We start from the raw sequence: 13578 nt of genomic DNA, 5'->3' as shown, positions 1-13578 counted from the left end.
TATGCAAAAATCCCCTTTTAATTCTAATTACACTTTTGGCCCATGGCCATTTAGGTTCAATTCTAGCACAAACAAACTCAACCTTGGCTCAATGTTCCTTGATGGACTATTAGGTTCATCTAAAATTCACTTGGGTCAACCCAAAATTATTAACCCGAAATTTGAGATGCTACATACATAAAATTACGTTTTGTTTCGTTAAAAAGGACATGTCACCAGAATTGAACTTTAGATATGATTTTGAAAAGAAAAATAGTTAGGTAATCAAAACAAAACTACAAGAATAATTGGATGAGTCCAAATTTTAAAATGCATATGCACTGTGATGGATCTATTCTTGTTTCAATTCGAATTTTCTTCGGTTAGTTATTTATTTCATTGATTGTGCCTGCCCTAACTCAAAATCATTTCTGGATCCGCCACCGCCTACGCATATGCAATGACTAGTGATTCTGCAAAGTAAACTAATTTAGTCGTCTCAATTTAATATGCTCCCATCGAATTCCCTGCTCGACTCCCCATCCGTCAGCCTGTCTACATTAAAAAAAATACCAGAACAAATTAATTCCCACTTAACACTTACAACTACCAGCTCTTACTTGGTCCACAGGAAAATAAAAAGATAATTATCACTGTTACCTTGGGACACAAGCTTTAATTGTTTTTCTTTGCATTCAACCTGATTTAGTACATGGTTTAATGCAATTATGCATTCTTTCGACAAAGCAATGATGCACCTTCTATACACTTCCATTACAGCATATATATATATATACTGAACTTGTACCAGTAAGCACCACTAATGGATGGGTTAATTCATGAAGTTTAAAACCTGATACACAGAACGAAACCTGGTTCCGGCTAATAATTCCAAAAAAACATTACACTAAACACTTACCCAAAGAACATCAGAAGAGAATATCTCTCTGATACAACCAGATAAAGAGGTCAGCGAATCTTAAGTCTCTATATACTGGGAACTCGAATTTAAAATATATAAATAACTAGTATCATTATTTCTGTTTAAAGAAGTTATGTGATAGTAAAAGAAAGATTGATGGACTTGTAATCTAAATCTTAGCTCAATAAGCCACAAACAAAGTTTTAAGATTATTTCGATGGAAACAATCACGATTTAAAATTACAAAACCTTACAAGTGCAAAGCTTGGATGTAGCTCCAAGCTACTCAACAGCCATGGCTTCAGAGCCCCCACTGGCATCTTCCATCCCACTCTTCTGCTTTTCAGTCACCATTATCATCTAGTCAATCAAACTGTTTTGTTCCTCCTCTATGGTATTTTGCAACTCATCCACGTGCCTGGGAGTAGATGTAGCACGATAAGAAAATTTAATGTCATACAGATTCAACCAGTTTCTTAAGATGTTTTGGGTATATCAGAATGCAGATGCATCTTTCTTACATTTTATCCGTTGTCATGCAACATAACAGGGAAAGGTGCATCATTGAGGCTACCAAAACACAACCCATAAAGGGACAGCACATGAGAATGGTGACAAAAGCAAAACAGTAGTCACTTGAAGGATTTTAAGAACCATGCCATTCCATTCAAATTTTAATTTAAAACAAGTAATGATACTAAGATTCTGCAAATAGTATGTGAGAAAAGGCTATAATAAAGCATAAATCTATTCCAAATCATGTCTGCCTAAATCAATAAGGAATATGGAACCAATTAAGAAGAAGTATTGTTTGATACCAACAACAAAGTAGTTCTTCATGTCAATAGATGATCTTAGAAGTTCAGTGTAGGAGTTAAATAATAGAAAGACCAAGCCACGTCCATTACAAAGGTAATATGAAATTTCCTAGTCGCAATCTGCTCATCCAGCTCAGTTGGTAGAGTACAAGGCTCTTAACCTTAGAGTCGTGGGATCGAGTCCCACGGAGGGCATTTCATAATTTGGAGGTCTCTTACGGAAGCTGCTCTCAACCTGGCGTTGGGGGCAGCCTACTATCCTATCTCCCCCTTACCCATTACATATGGGAATAAGAGTCAGTTAATGAAAAAGTAAACTAGTATACATACAAAAAGACCTGAAATAAATCATCAATAAGTTGAATCCGCATTGAATCAATTTATCTTCATTTTCCAATCTTCATAGCTTAAAATGATAGCAGGTGTTCTCTCATAGGACATATCCATCTTGAAAAAAAACTTAGTAAATCCAACAAGGAATAATTTCAGTGCCAATGTGAAAAAGATAGCAAACAAACTCAGAATCTAGTTGACAAACATGCATTGGCTTCTAAGAATGGAAAAAAGCAGCAAGGGCAGTTTTAGGTAATATATGGGATTCAAAAGAGATTAAATATAGAGATAATGTTAAGCAAACAAAGAACGTGTGTTCATGGAGGGGATTCAAGAGACCATATTCTCACAATCAACATATATTAGCATACAGAACATGTCAAGCATCACAAAAAGATGTTTCAATTCGATCATGTTTAGAACAGAAACAGCGAAAACTGCATGTAACTTACAGAATTAAACATACCACATGAAGCAGCAATGCAAACTGTTTTTTTCGAAACTCCAGTAACCTTGAACCAGCAGTATCCTCTGCCACCAGCGGTGCAATCTCCTTCTCTCTCTCTGATGCTTTTCTCTGTATCTGATCTTGGTGGTTGTGAAGAGACCAGTTTTGTAATCGCTTCACACTCCTCCTTGTGCTGCCTCTCAAACTTAGTTTCCTCTAGTTGTTTCTTTAGATCTTCTATGACAGTCCGTGCAAACAATATCTGCATATTTATCTCATCTTTCAACGCAATGAAGCTCTCCTTTTCTCTAAGGTTTGCATCAATAACAGCCTTACCCTTACCCTTCAGTATTGGAATTTCAAATGCAGACAACTCTCGCAAGAAATCCTTGGAAAGTTTTGCAAAATCGTTACAGTTACCTTCATCCTTTTCAACCTCTAACACAAATGAGATGAACTTCCTTTGAAGCTTCTTCAATGGCGGTTCACCTCTCGTAGTCGTGGTATGGGTCAGAAGTCTGTGTTTTAAAATAACATCATCTTCAGCTGGGCCAAAAGCATAATTTGGTGCACCCGTCTCTCCTCTACCAGAAACTTTGCTTCCTTTCCTCAACATCTCAACGTCCTATATATTCAACCTACCCTGCAATATAAGTTCATGACTACTTCAAATAAAATGCCATACATATCCGCGGTAGCTAGAAATGAAACATCATTTTATCTTTAATAATGAAACATGTATCACTCTAAACAATCCACTAGGGTTGAGTAAAACTCGACTCGAAAAACCAATCTTGTTAACTCAACTCGAAAAAAATCAACTCGAATCGACTTGAAAAACTTTCAAATTCAAGTCGAGATATAAATTAAAACTTGAATAACTCGAAAATTTTAGTAATTAGTAATTTTTATGTTTGAGTCAAGTCCCTCGGTTATGTATGTTATATGTTGCATACCATATATTAAAAATATGAAAGAACATATATTTGTATTGAATATGTGTAGACACTCATTTTCGTCCATTTATTTTTTATTTCATATATATCTATATATTATATTGTTTGCAAATAGTTTTTGAAAGTATACATATAATATATGGTTTTGAAAACATGTTTGAAAACATTTATATATTATATAATTTTTAAAACATTTTGAAAATAAATATAATATATAGTTTTTAAAATATTTTAAAAAAAATATATATTGTATAGTTTTTAAAACATTTTGAAGATAAATATAATATATAGTTTTGAAAACATTTTTTAAAAATTATATAATATATAGTTTTGAAAACATTTTTGAAAAATTATATAATATATAGTTTTGAAAACATTTTTGAAGAATTATATAATATTTAGTTTTAAAATTTTTTTTTGAAAACTTATATAATATTTTCAAAACATTTTGAAAGCTATATATATATAGTTTTGAAAACATTTTTGAATATAATATATAGTTTAAAATTTTTTGAAATATATATTATATAATTATTTTTATTTTTATTTTTATTTCGTGTTATTCATTTCATTTTATTAATTTTAACTTATTTTGTTTTGTTTCAGGTCCATCGTTTTGGGTCCAACATTGGTTAAACAGGCCTGAACCAGCCCAGGTCCATTAGGGTTGCAAAACCCTAACTTATCAAGACAAAAACTCCAACGCCGCATGTGATCTTGGACCGTTGGATCTGACCCAATCCAACGGTCGAGATCAAGGGTTCCAGAAGATCTAAAGTCATCGGTCAGCCAAGGATTCTGACAACGTGCAGCACCAAAATCGAAACTACTCTGATTGAACCATCCGAGATCACCGAGAACAACCCCGGAATATCCGGGATCAACTCCAACCACAACCGGAAATGGCCCCAATGGGAGCCTATAAATATCAAGGTATCAACGACGGCCAGGAGGAGAAAAAACGATCATCGGCCAAACACACAGAACCATTAACGCATACTGCCAAAAAACAAAACCAAACACAATACCATCGTGAGAATAGTACACTAAAGAGATAACCTCAGAGAACCATCAACCAAGTATCATCGATCAACAGAGATATACAGCCAGTAAATTAAAACCACAAAGAACCAAAATACGACAGTACCCACAGTAAACTGAGACAAAAAAATCAACACGAGTATATTATACAAAAATCGCCCCAAATACCAACAAAAACGAGAAAGGTTGAGGCCTTTCTCTCAACAATAGGAGCGAAGAACGGCACCGGAGGAGAAGCATCGGAAATCCAAGGGTCAACGACGAAAAGGGGTAAAAACCGGAACTTCAAACCTAGATTTACTCCGTTCAGTGGGTTTTTTGGGGATTTTGGCTTCTGATTTTTGTTAAGGTTGGTGAGGGGAGTGTTTTGGCGACGGCCGAAGCGGCGAGTACTGGCGGCCGACGGTAGCTTCGACGAGAGAGCCTTAGAGAGTAAAGAGAGAATTTTTTTTTCTCTCAATTTGAGAGAGAGAGGAGGGAAATGGTGAGAATGAGGGGAGAATGGAGGGTTTTTGGTATTTATATATCGAGGACTAATGTGTAATTAGAAGATTGTTAAATTCTCTCTGCAGCCCCTGTAAGTTTGAGCCACAATTCATTTCAGTCACCACATTCAATTTGGCCGCTGGATTTTCAATTGTTTCAACTTGGTCCTCTTTTATATTTTTTTTTTGCAATTTGATCCCTAAATTCTTATTTATTTTATTTATTATTATTATTATCATGCGTTTAATTATTATTAGTATTATTTTTTCCTCATATTATTTTCATTTTAAAATAATTTTTTATCAATTTAATGCTTCTTTATTATTTATTTATTTAATTTTATTCTATTTCTTTGGTATAGATAATTTATTATTATTATTATTTTCTTTCCTTTGGTTTATTTTTTAGTACCATTGTTTTTTATATTTTCATCTTTATTTATTTATTTTTTCTATCTAACATTTTTTTTTGCCTTTTTCAGTAATAATTTCAATTAATCAGAGGTAAACAATTCGAGTCGGATTTCTAAATTTCAATTTAAATTTGCAATTTTCGCAATTAAAGACAACCGATAAATTAATTTGTACCGAAAGGGCGATTCAAGGGTGTTAATCCTTCCTTGATCGTAACCGACTCCCGAGCCCAACACGTTTCTGGTACAACGCAGATCATGTAAGATGGTGTCCGACCCACCTAAATTCATTTTAAAATGGTCGATGGCGACTCCTAATCCAATTATTCAAGTCGAAGCCCAATTCCAGGCCCACCTGAAAGACGGTTCCGACAACTTGGCTACTCCGCTAGGGACATGTAAGTGAGTCAGGCCGAAATTAATTTCCGGTTGTCTTTTTTAGCGAAAATTACAAGTTTAAATTTTAATTTATTTATTCGATTCTAATTATTTATCTTTGATTATTTTTCAAGTAAATAGTTGTACTGACCTTTTTTAATGATTTTAGATTTTTCAAAATTGTCATCTCTAGCTCTATACCCGAGCTCCGAACCCTTTTAAGTGGGGGTGAAAGCGACGCCTTCGTGTGAATTTATTCACCGTATGGGCCTAGCAAGTAACCTTCGGGATTCATATATCTTATGCCTTCGTGTGAATTTATTCTCCGTATGGGCATAAGGGAATATTTCCTCTCGAATTTAACTTAGTCCACAAAAGCTTGTGATGGGCTTAGGACTAAGGGTCTGGCAAGCCCAAGGATGCACCATCAAGGAGAACTCGAGTACCTTTTTTAGAGCCTAAACTGAGAGAGTACATGGAATTAGAGCCCACCCCAAAACCTCATTTCAAACCCTAGGATGCCTGAGTTATTTCCTACTTTACTTTCTATTCAAAGCATGCGAACTAGACGAATATGCGGTTAGGATTTGTTTGAAATTAGCATGCGGGATAGAGATCATGTCCGAGTAGGAATAATATGCATGTGGGGTAGATATCATATGGGGTAGGATCTTTCATTTTTATTATCGTTTTGATTTACGTCACTAATCCTTTTTTTTTGTTCTCTTTTATCTTGTTTTCATCGCTTGCATCATTTAAAAGAGGTGTTGATCCACCAAAAACGTGTTTGTTAAACATATATAATCTGTATTAATGGATAAAGGGGTTGTAATACTAGAGATGAAAATAGAGAGGATAGTCTACAAGGCGACTATGTGTCACATTCAATCCAGAAGACGTGGTGCCCACAATTGAAGAGTATATCACTCTATTGTATTATAAATGACTCAGAATGAACCGGGTCTACATCAAGCACAATGAAAGTTTATCTTTCAAGAACTGACTGGTAGAGGTTGCAGGGGAAAGATGAAGATTATTGATCTTGGAAGTCCCTTCAAAGATAACAATGGCAAAACGATAGCTGTAATTGAAGACCATTGCTGACGAATTTAAGAAACAGACAAATGAACTTCACATAGTTCCTATCAATTGAGGGCTCCAATGGCGTATTCGTTGGGAACAGATTCAACAAAAGATAAATGTCAGAGATACAGTTATTCGATACTTCTTGGGCCAGTACAAAAAGAAACTCAACATTTGCACGGTTCATCCAGAGAAGCCAGAGCGGTTCGACAGGTTATCAACAGGTGACGGACGAAGATAGAAGACTAGTCAACATGTCAAAAGCTGTCAGAATATTTTGTTCTCTTAAAAGATAAAATACTTTTGTCCCCAATAAGGATTATTTCTAATAACAGACACATTTTTTAGATCAATGCCTCGGACATTTCATGCATCATGCATTTAGACATTTTGCATTCTGTTATTTTCTTTACATTTGCATTAACTAACATATGCATGTCTCATCAAAAGGAACACATACTGGGTACACCACCTTAGGCATTGGAATCATCCCATCCGAATAACACCCACCTGAAAAAGAAGAAGATGGAAGCAAGAATGGAGAAAATCGAGGAGAACATGGCAAAATTGCAGAAAGAACTTGAAGACAAGATAAACCAGAGTAATCTGAGTACTCTGAATGCAATCATGAAAAACTAAGAGTCTTTGGTTGATCAGATCGTTGCCAAGTTAGTTGGCTTACAACAGACTAGTGCACCTGGGGCAGATTCACCGGAAGAGGTAACTATACCACCTACCCCACAAGTAGTTGTCTCACCTGAAATCTTACCGAAACTTCCAGGGGACTCATCTGCTACAAAAGCGAAGCCCTCAGCCTCTTTATTTAACCCTGAGAATAATCCGGGTTATTACCATATACCAGATTCAAATGAAGAGGACAAATCAAGGAAGATGGAGGAGAAAATCAAGAAATTAGAGGATCAAATGAAGGTAGTTAAAGGATACCATAACTACCCTGGAATTGATGTTGCGGAACTCAGTCTAGTCCCATACTTAATTCTTCCTCCAAAATTTAAGTCCTCAAAATTCGAGAAGTTTGACTGGAACAGTTTTCCATCCGCTCACATCACCATGTTCTGCCGAAAGATGACAGGATATGGAGGAAACGACCAACTCCTGATCCACTGCTTCCAGGAGAGTCTGTCGGCCTCAGCCATTCGGTGGTACAACCAGCTAAGCCGATCAAATATCAAGACCTGGAAGGACCTGGCCAAGTCATTTTTGGAACAATACAAGCATGTCAATGACATAAGGCCAGATCGAGTTATGCTACAAAGCATGGAAAAGAAGCATAAAGAAAGTTTCAGGCAATACGCACAAAAATGGAGGGACTTGGCTGTGCAAGTTTATCCACTGTTGGAGGAAAAGTAAACCCGAAAGCTTTTCGTACAAACCCTGAAGGCTCCATACTTCAGGCACCTAGTTGCTATCACATCAGGAAGCTTTTCAGACTTGGTTATGGCCGGAGAAATGATCGAGTCAGCCATAAAGTAAGGCAAAATTAAGGATGGGGAGGCCAGCAGGTAACCTCCTATGTGAGAGCGGGATGAAGAGGTTAACAACATCAACCATGCCAATAAAGGTGTTACAATCTCCAAACCGAAATCAACTGCAGCTGTACCGTCAGGTACTTCGAAACAAGATTCTAAAGAACCAAAGAGGGAAAGGGAACATTTCGACCCTATTCCCATGACCTACAAAGAGCTTTACCATCAACTTATTGACACCCATGTAGTGTCACCATACCCGGTGGAACCCATGAAGCCCCCATACCCCAAGTGGTATGATGAGAATGCACATTGTGAATATCACGGCGGTGTCTCGGGTCACACAATTGAGAACTGTTACGCATTCAAGAGAGTCGTACAGAAGATGCGTAACCAAAACTGGATCGACTTCAACAACTTGGGGGCATCCAAGTGAGGAAGATCATTTCATCATTTGAGGTATTCTGTTTAAATTTTCTTTTTTTCTCAAGTTTTTTGTAAAAACATTTGAATAAATTTATGTTACTTTAATGATGACGAGCAATGAATCATATTTGCAAACTTGCAGTTCTTTGAATATCATTTGAATTAAGAAACTCTGTAAATGGTTTAAAGTTACAGATCTTTGACAAAGTAACATGATTTAGAACAAGGACTTTTGACCTTACCCAAATATACCCTCAAACACCGTACTCTGCTCTTGCAATCAACCAATATAACCTTTTCATTTCATAAGGTGCAGACACCATGGGGCATCATTTTGCATATGACATTCTATGGTTTTTATTTAATACGTACAGTGATGATCATGATCTTTACAGATGGAATAGTCAAGTAAGTGAATCTAGTTTAGGTCAGTTGCTTGAAAATTGAACTCTAAAGATGAAACTTTTGACTTCCAACAAACACCTAGACTATAACAGGTTCTTCTTGACAATCTTAAGAAATTAAATCCGTAAGGATGAGCTATTACACTAAGGCAATTGGTTATAGAGGAATCTTGAACGCCTTGGCCTTATGAATAGATTACGTTCAAACCATGACATTGTTCGAACACTTGGCAATTCAGTGTTTGCTCCACTGCTACTGTCCGACCGAAGACTTTGTGATGAGATGAACCCTTCAATTAACTTGATAAAAATGATTATAATGTTAAGTTGTCCCTCTAAAGCAATTGGTTAAACTCCCCCGCTTTATGGATTCAGCTAGCCATATAACAACAAATTAAATTAAATTTATCTAAGCAAGAAATTTTCGGTAATGATGGACTAAGGGAGTTAAGGAACACCTGTTATAGTCAACTACACACGAGCACTCAAGAATTTCATTTTTAGACCGATATTTTTGCACTGCCTTTGTTAGAGAAGCCTACAAAGATTGAACAAATGGAATATTTCAGAGGACCGAAATAAAAGGCTTAGTAATTGATCATGCTAGTTGCATCATTTTGTCTACACCCAATTGAAATGCAAAAGCATATTGCGATATTTAAAAAAAATGACATTTTGGGTTACCAAAACCTTAGAAAGGGGGCCAACCTAAAGCCAACTCATCTATTTAAACACTTGCCAAAGAGTTGTAACTCTGAAAGCATTAAAAGGGCTCTTGATTCCTTTGATATTTAAACTCACGTTTACAATTTGATTCAATTGCGAACAATATTTTACAGAATTTTTATAATTTTTCCTCCTAAAACAAGAAAAATGAGAAATACATTTTCAAACAGAACAGTCTCAGATATGAAAGGTCCGTAAAGCCAAAGCTCGAAAAGCAAATGGGGCATGATCGATTCCAAGGACCAGATTGGCAGACAAAACACGAGACTCCGTCCGAGAGATAAAACAGAGCTCATTCATGTTGCATGCATCTTAGGCATACTTAAGAGCATCACATTTATTATTTTTTCGTAGACATGATTTTTTACAGCTTTTAGAGCCAAGTTTCGACTTCAAGGTGAAGGATACACGATTTAAAAGCACCTTTAAAGATTGATGGTGGTCGCTTAACTTAGCAGTCAGAAGCTACGCCTCAACTAATTTTAGATGAGTTTGAGAACTAGTTCAGAACAAATCCAGTTCAGCTCAACTCAACAACGAGCAACATATTTCAAGTTAATGTCTTCAAGCCAGATTTCAATTCCACAACAGAGGATATCCGGCTGAAATAATTTATCAGTGGGCCTTCCCGTGAAGAGGAATCATCCAAAAAACACTTAGTTCAGACTCGCTCAAAGGAACCACATGAAGAATCATGATCGGCTTAGACCCGTAAAGGGAAGCCATTTTTTAAGAAACTATCGGCAGCATAACTCAAAGGTTGTCTGTTAGTCAAGACCTTCGAGTTCGACTACGCTCAGCTCCAAGGCACATCATTCACAACATAACTCAAGGCTAGAAGGGTTATCTGTGACCGAAAGACCTTCGAGTTCGACTACGCTAAGCTCCAAGGCATATCATTTGTAGCACAACTTAAGTCTAGAAGGGTTGTATGCCAACACAAGACCTTTGAGTTTGACTACGCTCATCTCAACGACACATCATTTGCAGCATAGCTTAAGTCGAGAAGGGCTATCTGCCAAAGACCCCCGAGTTCGATTACACTCAGCTTCGAGGGCATATCATTTACAGCATAACTCAAGGCTAGAAGGGTTATCTGTCACCAAAAGACCTTTGATTTCGACTACGCTCAGCTCCAAGGCACATCATTTGCAGCATAACTTAAGTCGAGAATGGCTATCTGCCAATGACTCTCGAGTTCGATTACACTCAGCTTCGAGGGCACATCATTTGCAGCATAACTTAAGTCGAGAAGGGTTATCTGCCAATCAAAGACCTTTGGGTTTGACTATGCTCATCTCCGAGGCACATCATTTGTAGTATAACTTAAGTCGAGAAGGGTTATCTGCCAAAGACTCTCAAGTTCGATTACACTCAGCTTCGAGGGCACATCATTTGTAGCATAACTCAAGGCTAGAAGGGTTATCTTCCAACAAAGACCTTAGAGTTCGACTACGCTCAGCTCTTAGGCACATCATTTACAGCATAGCCCAAGGCAAGAAGGGCTATCTGTTAATAAAATTGTCGAGTTTGATTCCATTCAGCTCAATGACACCACAATCATACTACTGTCCGGTTGCAACTGAGGTTTTCAAGTCGAAAAGAAGACATGTGTTAACCGTGCCATAGTGGCAAAAAACCGATTTTCCGACAGCATAGCTTAAGTCGAGAAAAGCTATCTTTCAACAAGGACCTTTCGAGTTCGATTTCATTCAGCTCGAGGGCCTGTCAACCACATGGTGGAGTGAAAGAACTACTTTCCAGTCGAATTTTTAAACAAAGGTCTTTAAACCGAGAAGAAGACTGACGCGGACTACAAACGATAAGCCATATTCCAATTCAAATCCTGAACTACGACTTCAACTCTATATTGTTTCAAGATTGACTCAACCTCGCGATGGAGGGGCCATCCACAACTCAATTCGACAGGGAGTTATCCTTTCAGAGTCAATTTTTCAACTCCACTAAACGAAAATTTTTGTCTTTTTGTCTTTGTCCTATTTTTCGTTCCACGAAAAAGGACAAAGAGGAGCAACTGTAGACATTCATTTTTGTCCATTTATTTTTTATTTCATTTATATCTATATATTATATAGTTTGCAAATAGTTTTTGAAAGTATATATATATATAATATATGGTTTTGAAAACATGTTTGAAAACATTTATATATATTATATAATTTTTAAAACATTTTGAAAACAAATATAATATATAGTTTTTAAAATATTTTTGAAAATATATGTATTTTATAGTTTTTAAAACATTTTGAAGATAAATATAATATATAGTTTTGAAAACATTTTTTTAAAATTATATAATATATAATTTTGAAAACATTTTTGAAGAATTATATAATATATAGTTTTAAAAACATTTTTTTTGAAAACTTGTATAATATTTTCAAAACATTTTGAAAGTTATATATATATTTTTGAAAACTTTTTTGAATATAATATATAGTTTAAATTTTTTTGAAATATATATTATATAATTTATATCATATAATTAATATTTTTTTATTTCTTGTTATTCATTTCATTTTTTTTTTTTGAAAACTTATATAATATTTTCAAAACATTTTGAAAGCTATATATATGTTTAAGATTTTCAATTGTTTCAATTTGGTCCTCATTTATATTTTTTTTGCAATTTGATCCCTAAATTCTAATTTATTTTTATTATTATTATTATTATTATTATGCGTTTAATTATTATTAGTATTATTTTTTCCTCATATTATTTTCATTTTAAAATAATTTTTTATCTATTTAATGCTTCTTTATTATTTATTTATTTAATTTTATTCTATTTCTCTGGTATATATAATTTAATATTATTATTATTTTCTTTTCCTTTGGTTTATTTTTTAGTACCATTGTTTTTTATATTTTTTTATCTTTTCATTTTTATTTATTTATTTTTTCTATCTAACATTTTTTTACCTTTTTTAGTAATAATTTCAATTAATTAGAGGTAAACAATTCGAGTCGGATTTCTAAATTTAAATTTAAATTTGCAATTTTCGTAATTATTCAAGTCGAAGCCCAATTCCGGACCCACCCGAAAGACGGTTCAGACAATATGGTTTTAGAAAATCGCTTAATTTGGAATAAAATAGTATCATAATATTATAAATATTTACAATTGAATTTAAACATAAATTCGAATAACTCGACTTTCCTCTAATTATATAAACTCGGCTCGAAAAAATTTCAAATAAAATTTGAGTTATAAAATAAAACTCACCAATTCGATTAACTCAAAAGTTTTGGCCACACTAGATTGTATCGAAGGCTAACCCCTACTCTCCACATTACAAGATAACAAACTGAATATGGAACAACCATCAGAATAATGCAGTCACCGGAAGAAACACAAAACACAGTTCAATTAAAAAAATTCTCCAACAAGAAAGTCAAATATTATATAGTTCTGTTTACCATATTTTACTCTCTTTTTTTTTTTTTTTGCCTTAGCAAGATTTGATCTTTTTCCATATTTCTAAACAAAACATACAAATATCTTCAAGGAGAAAAACCGAAATTAAAATTATGAGAAGGAATCTATACGAACGTTGAGGGAATAACGAATGCATAAATCATTACAGCAAAAGAAAATGCTAAAACATTACCGATTCAAAGAGCTTCGAGGGAGGTAAAGTAATATGCTGAAGATTTT

The 13578-nt window shown here is 34.8% G+C and overlaps 1 protein-coding gene across 1 annotated transcript; it reads right to left on the bottom strand.

Moving 5' to 3' along the window:
- Nucleotides 1-1091: 1091 nt before the first annotated feature.
- Nucleotides 1092-13578, bottom strand: LOC120133581 (THO complex subunit 7B-like). Its single transcript, XM_039150144.1, has 3 exons — nt 13532-13578; nt 2519-3143; nt 1092-1315 (listed from the first exon to the last, which is right to left on the bottom strand). The coding sequence occupies exons 2-3, from the start codon at nt 3114-3116 to the stop codon at nt 1308-1310; spliced, it is 606 nt and encodes a 201-aa protein (XP_039006075.1). The 5' UTR covers nt 3117-3143; nt 13532-13578; the 3' UTR covers nt 1092-1307.

The sequence above is a fragment of the Hibiscus syriacus genome, unplaced genomic scaffold, assembly GCF_006381635.1.
Source record: "Hibiscus syriacus cultivar Baekdansim isolate YM2019G1 unplaced genomic scaffold, ASM638163v2 tig00110584_pilon, whole genome shotgun sequence".
NCBI classification, from domain to species: Eukaryota; Viridiplantae; Streptophyta; class Magnoliopsida; order Malvales; family Malvaceae; genus Hibiscus; species Hibiscus syriacus.
The sequence above is the reverse complement of the archived record's forward strand: the minus strand, read 5'-3'. Positions and strand labels throughout refer to the sequence as shown.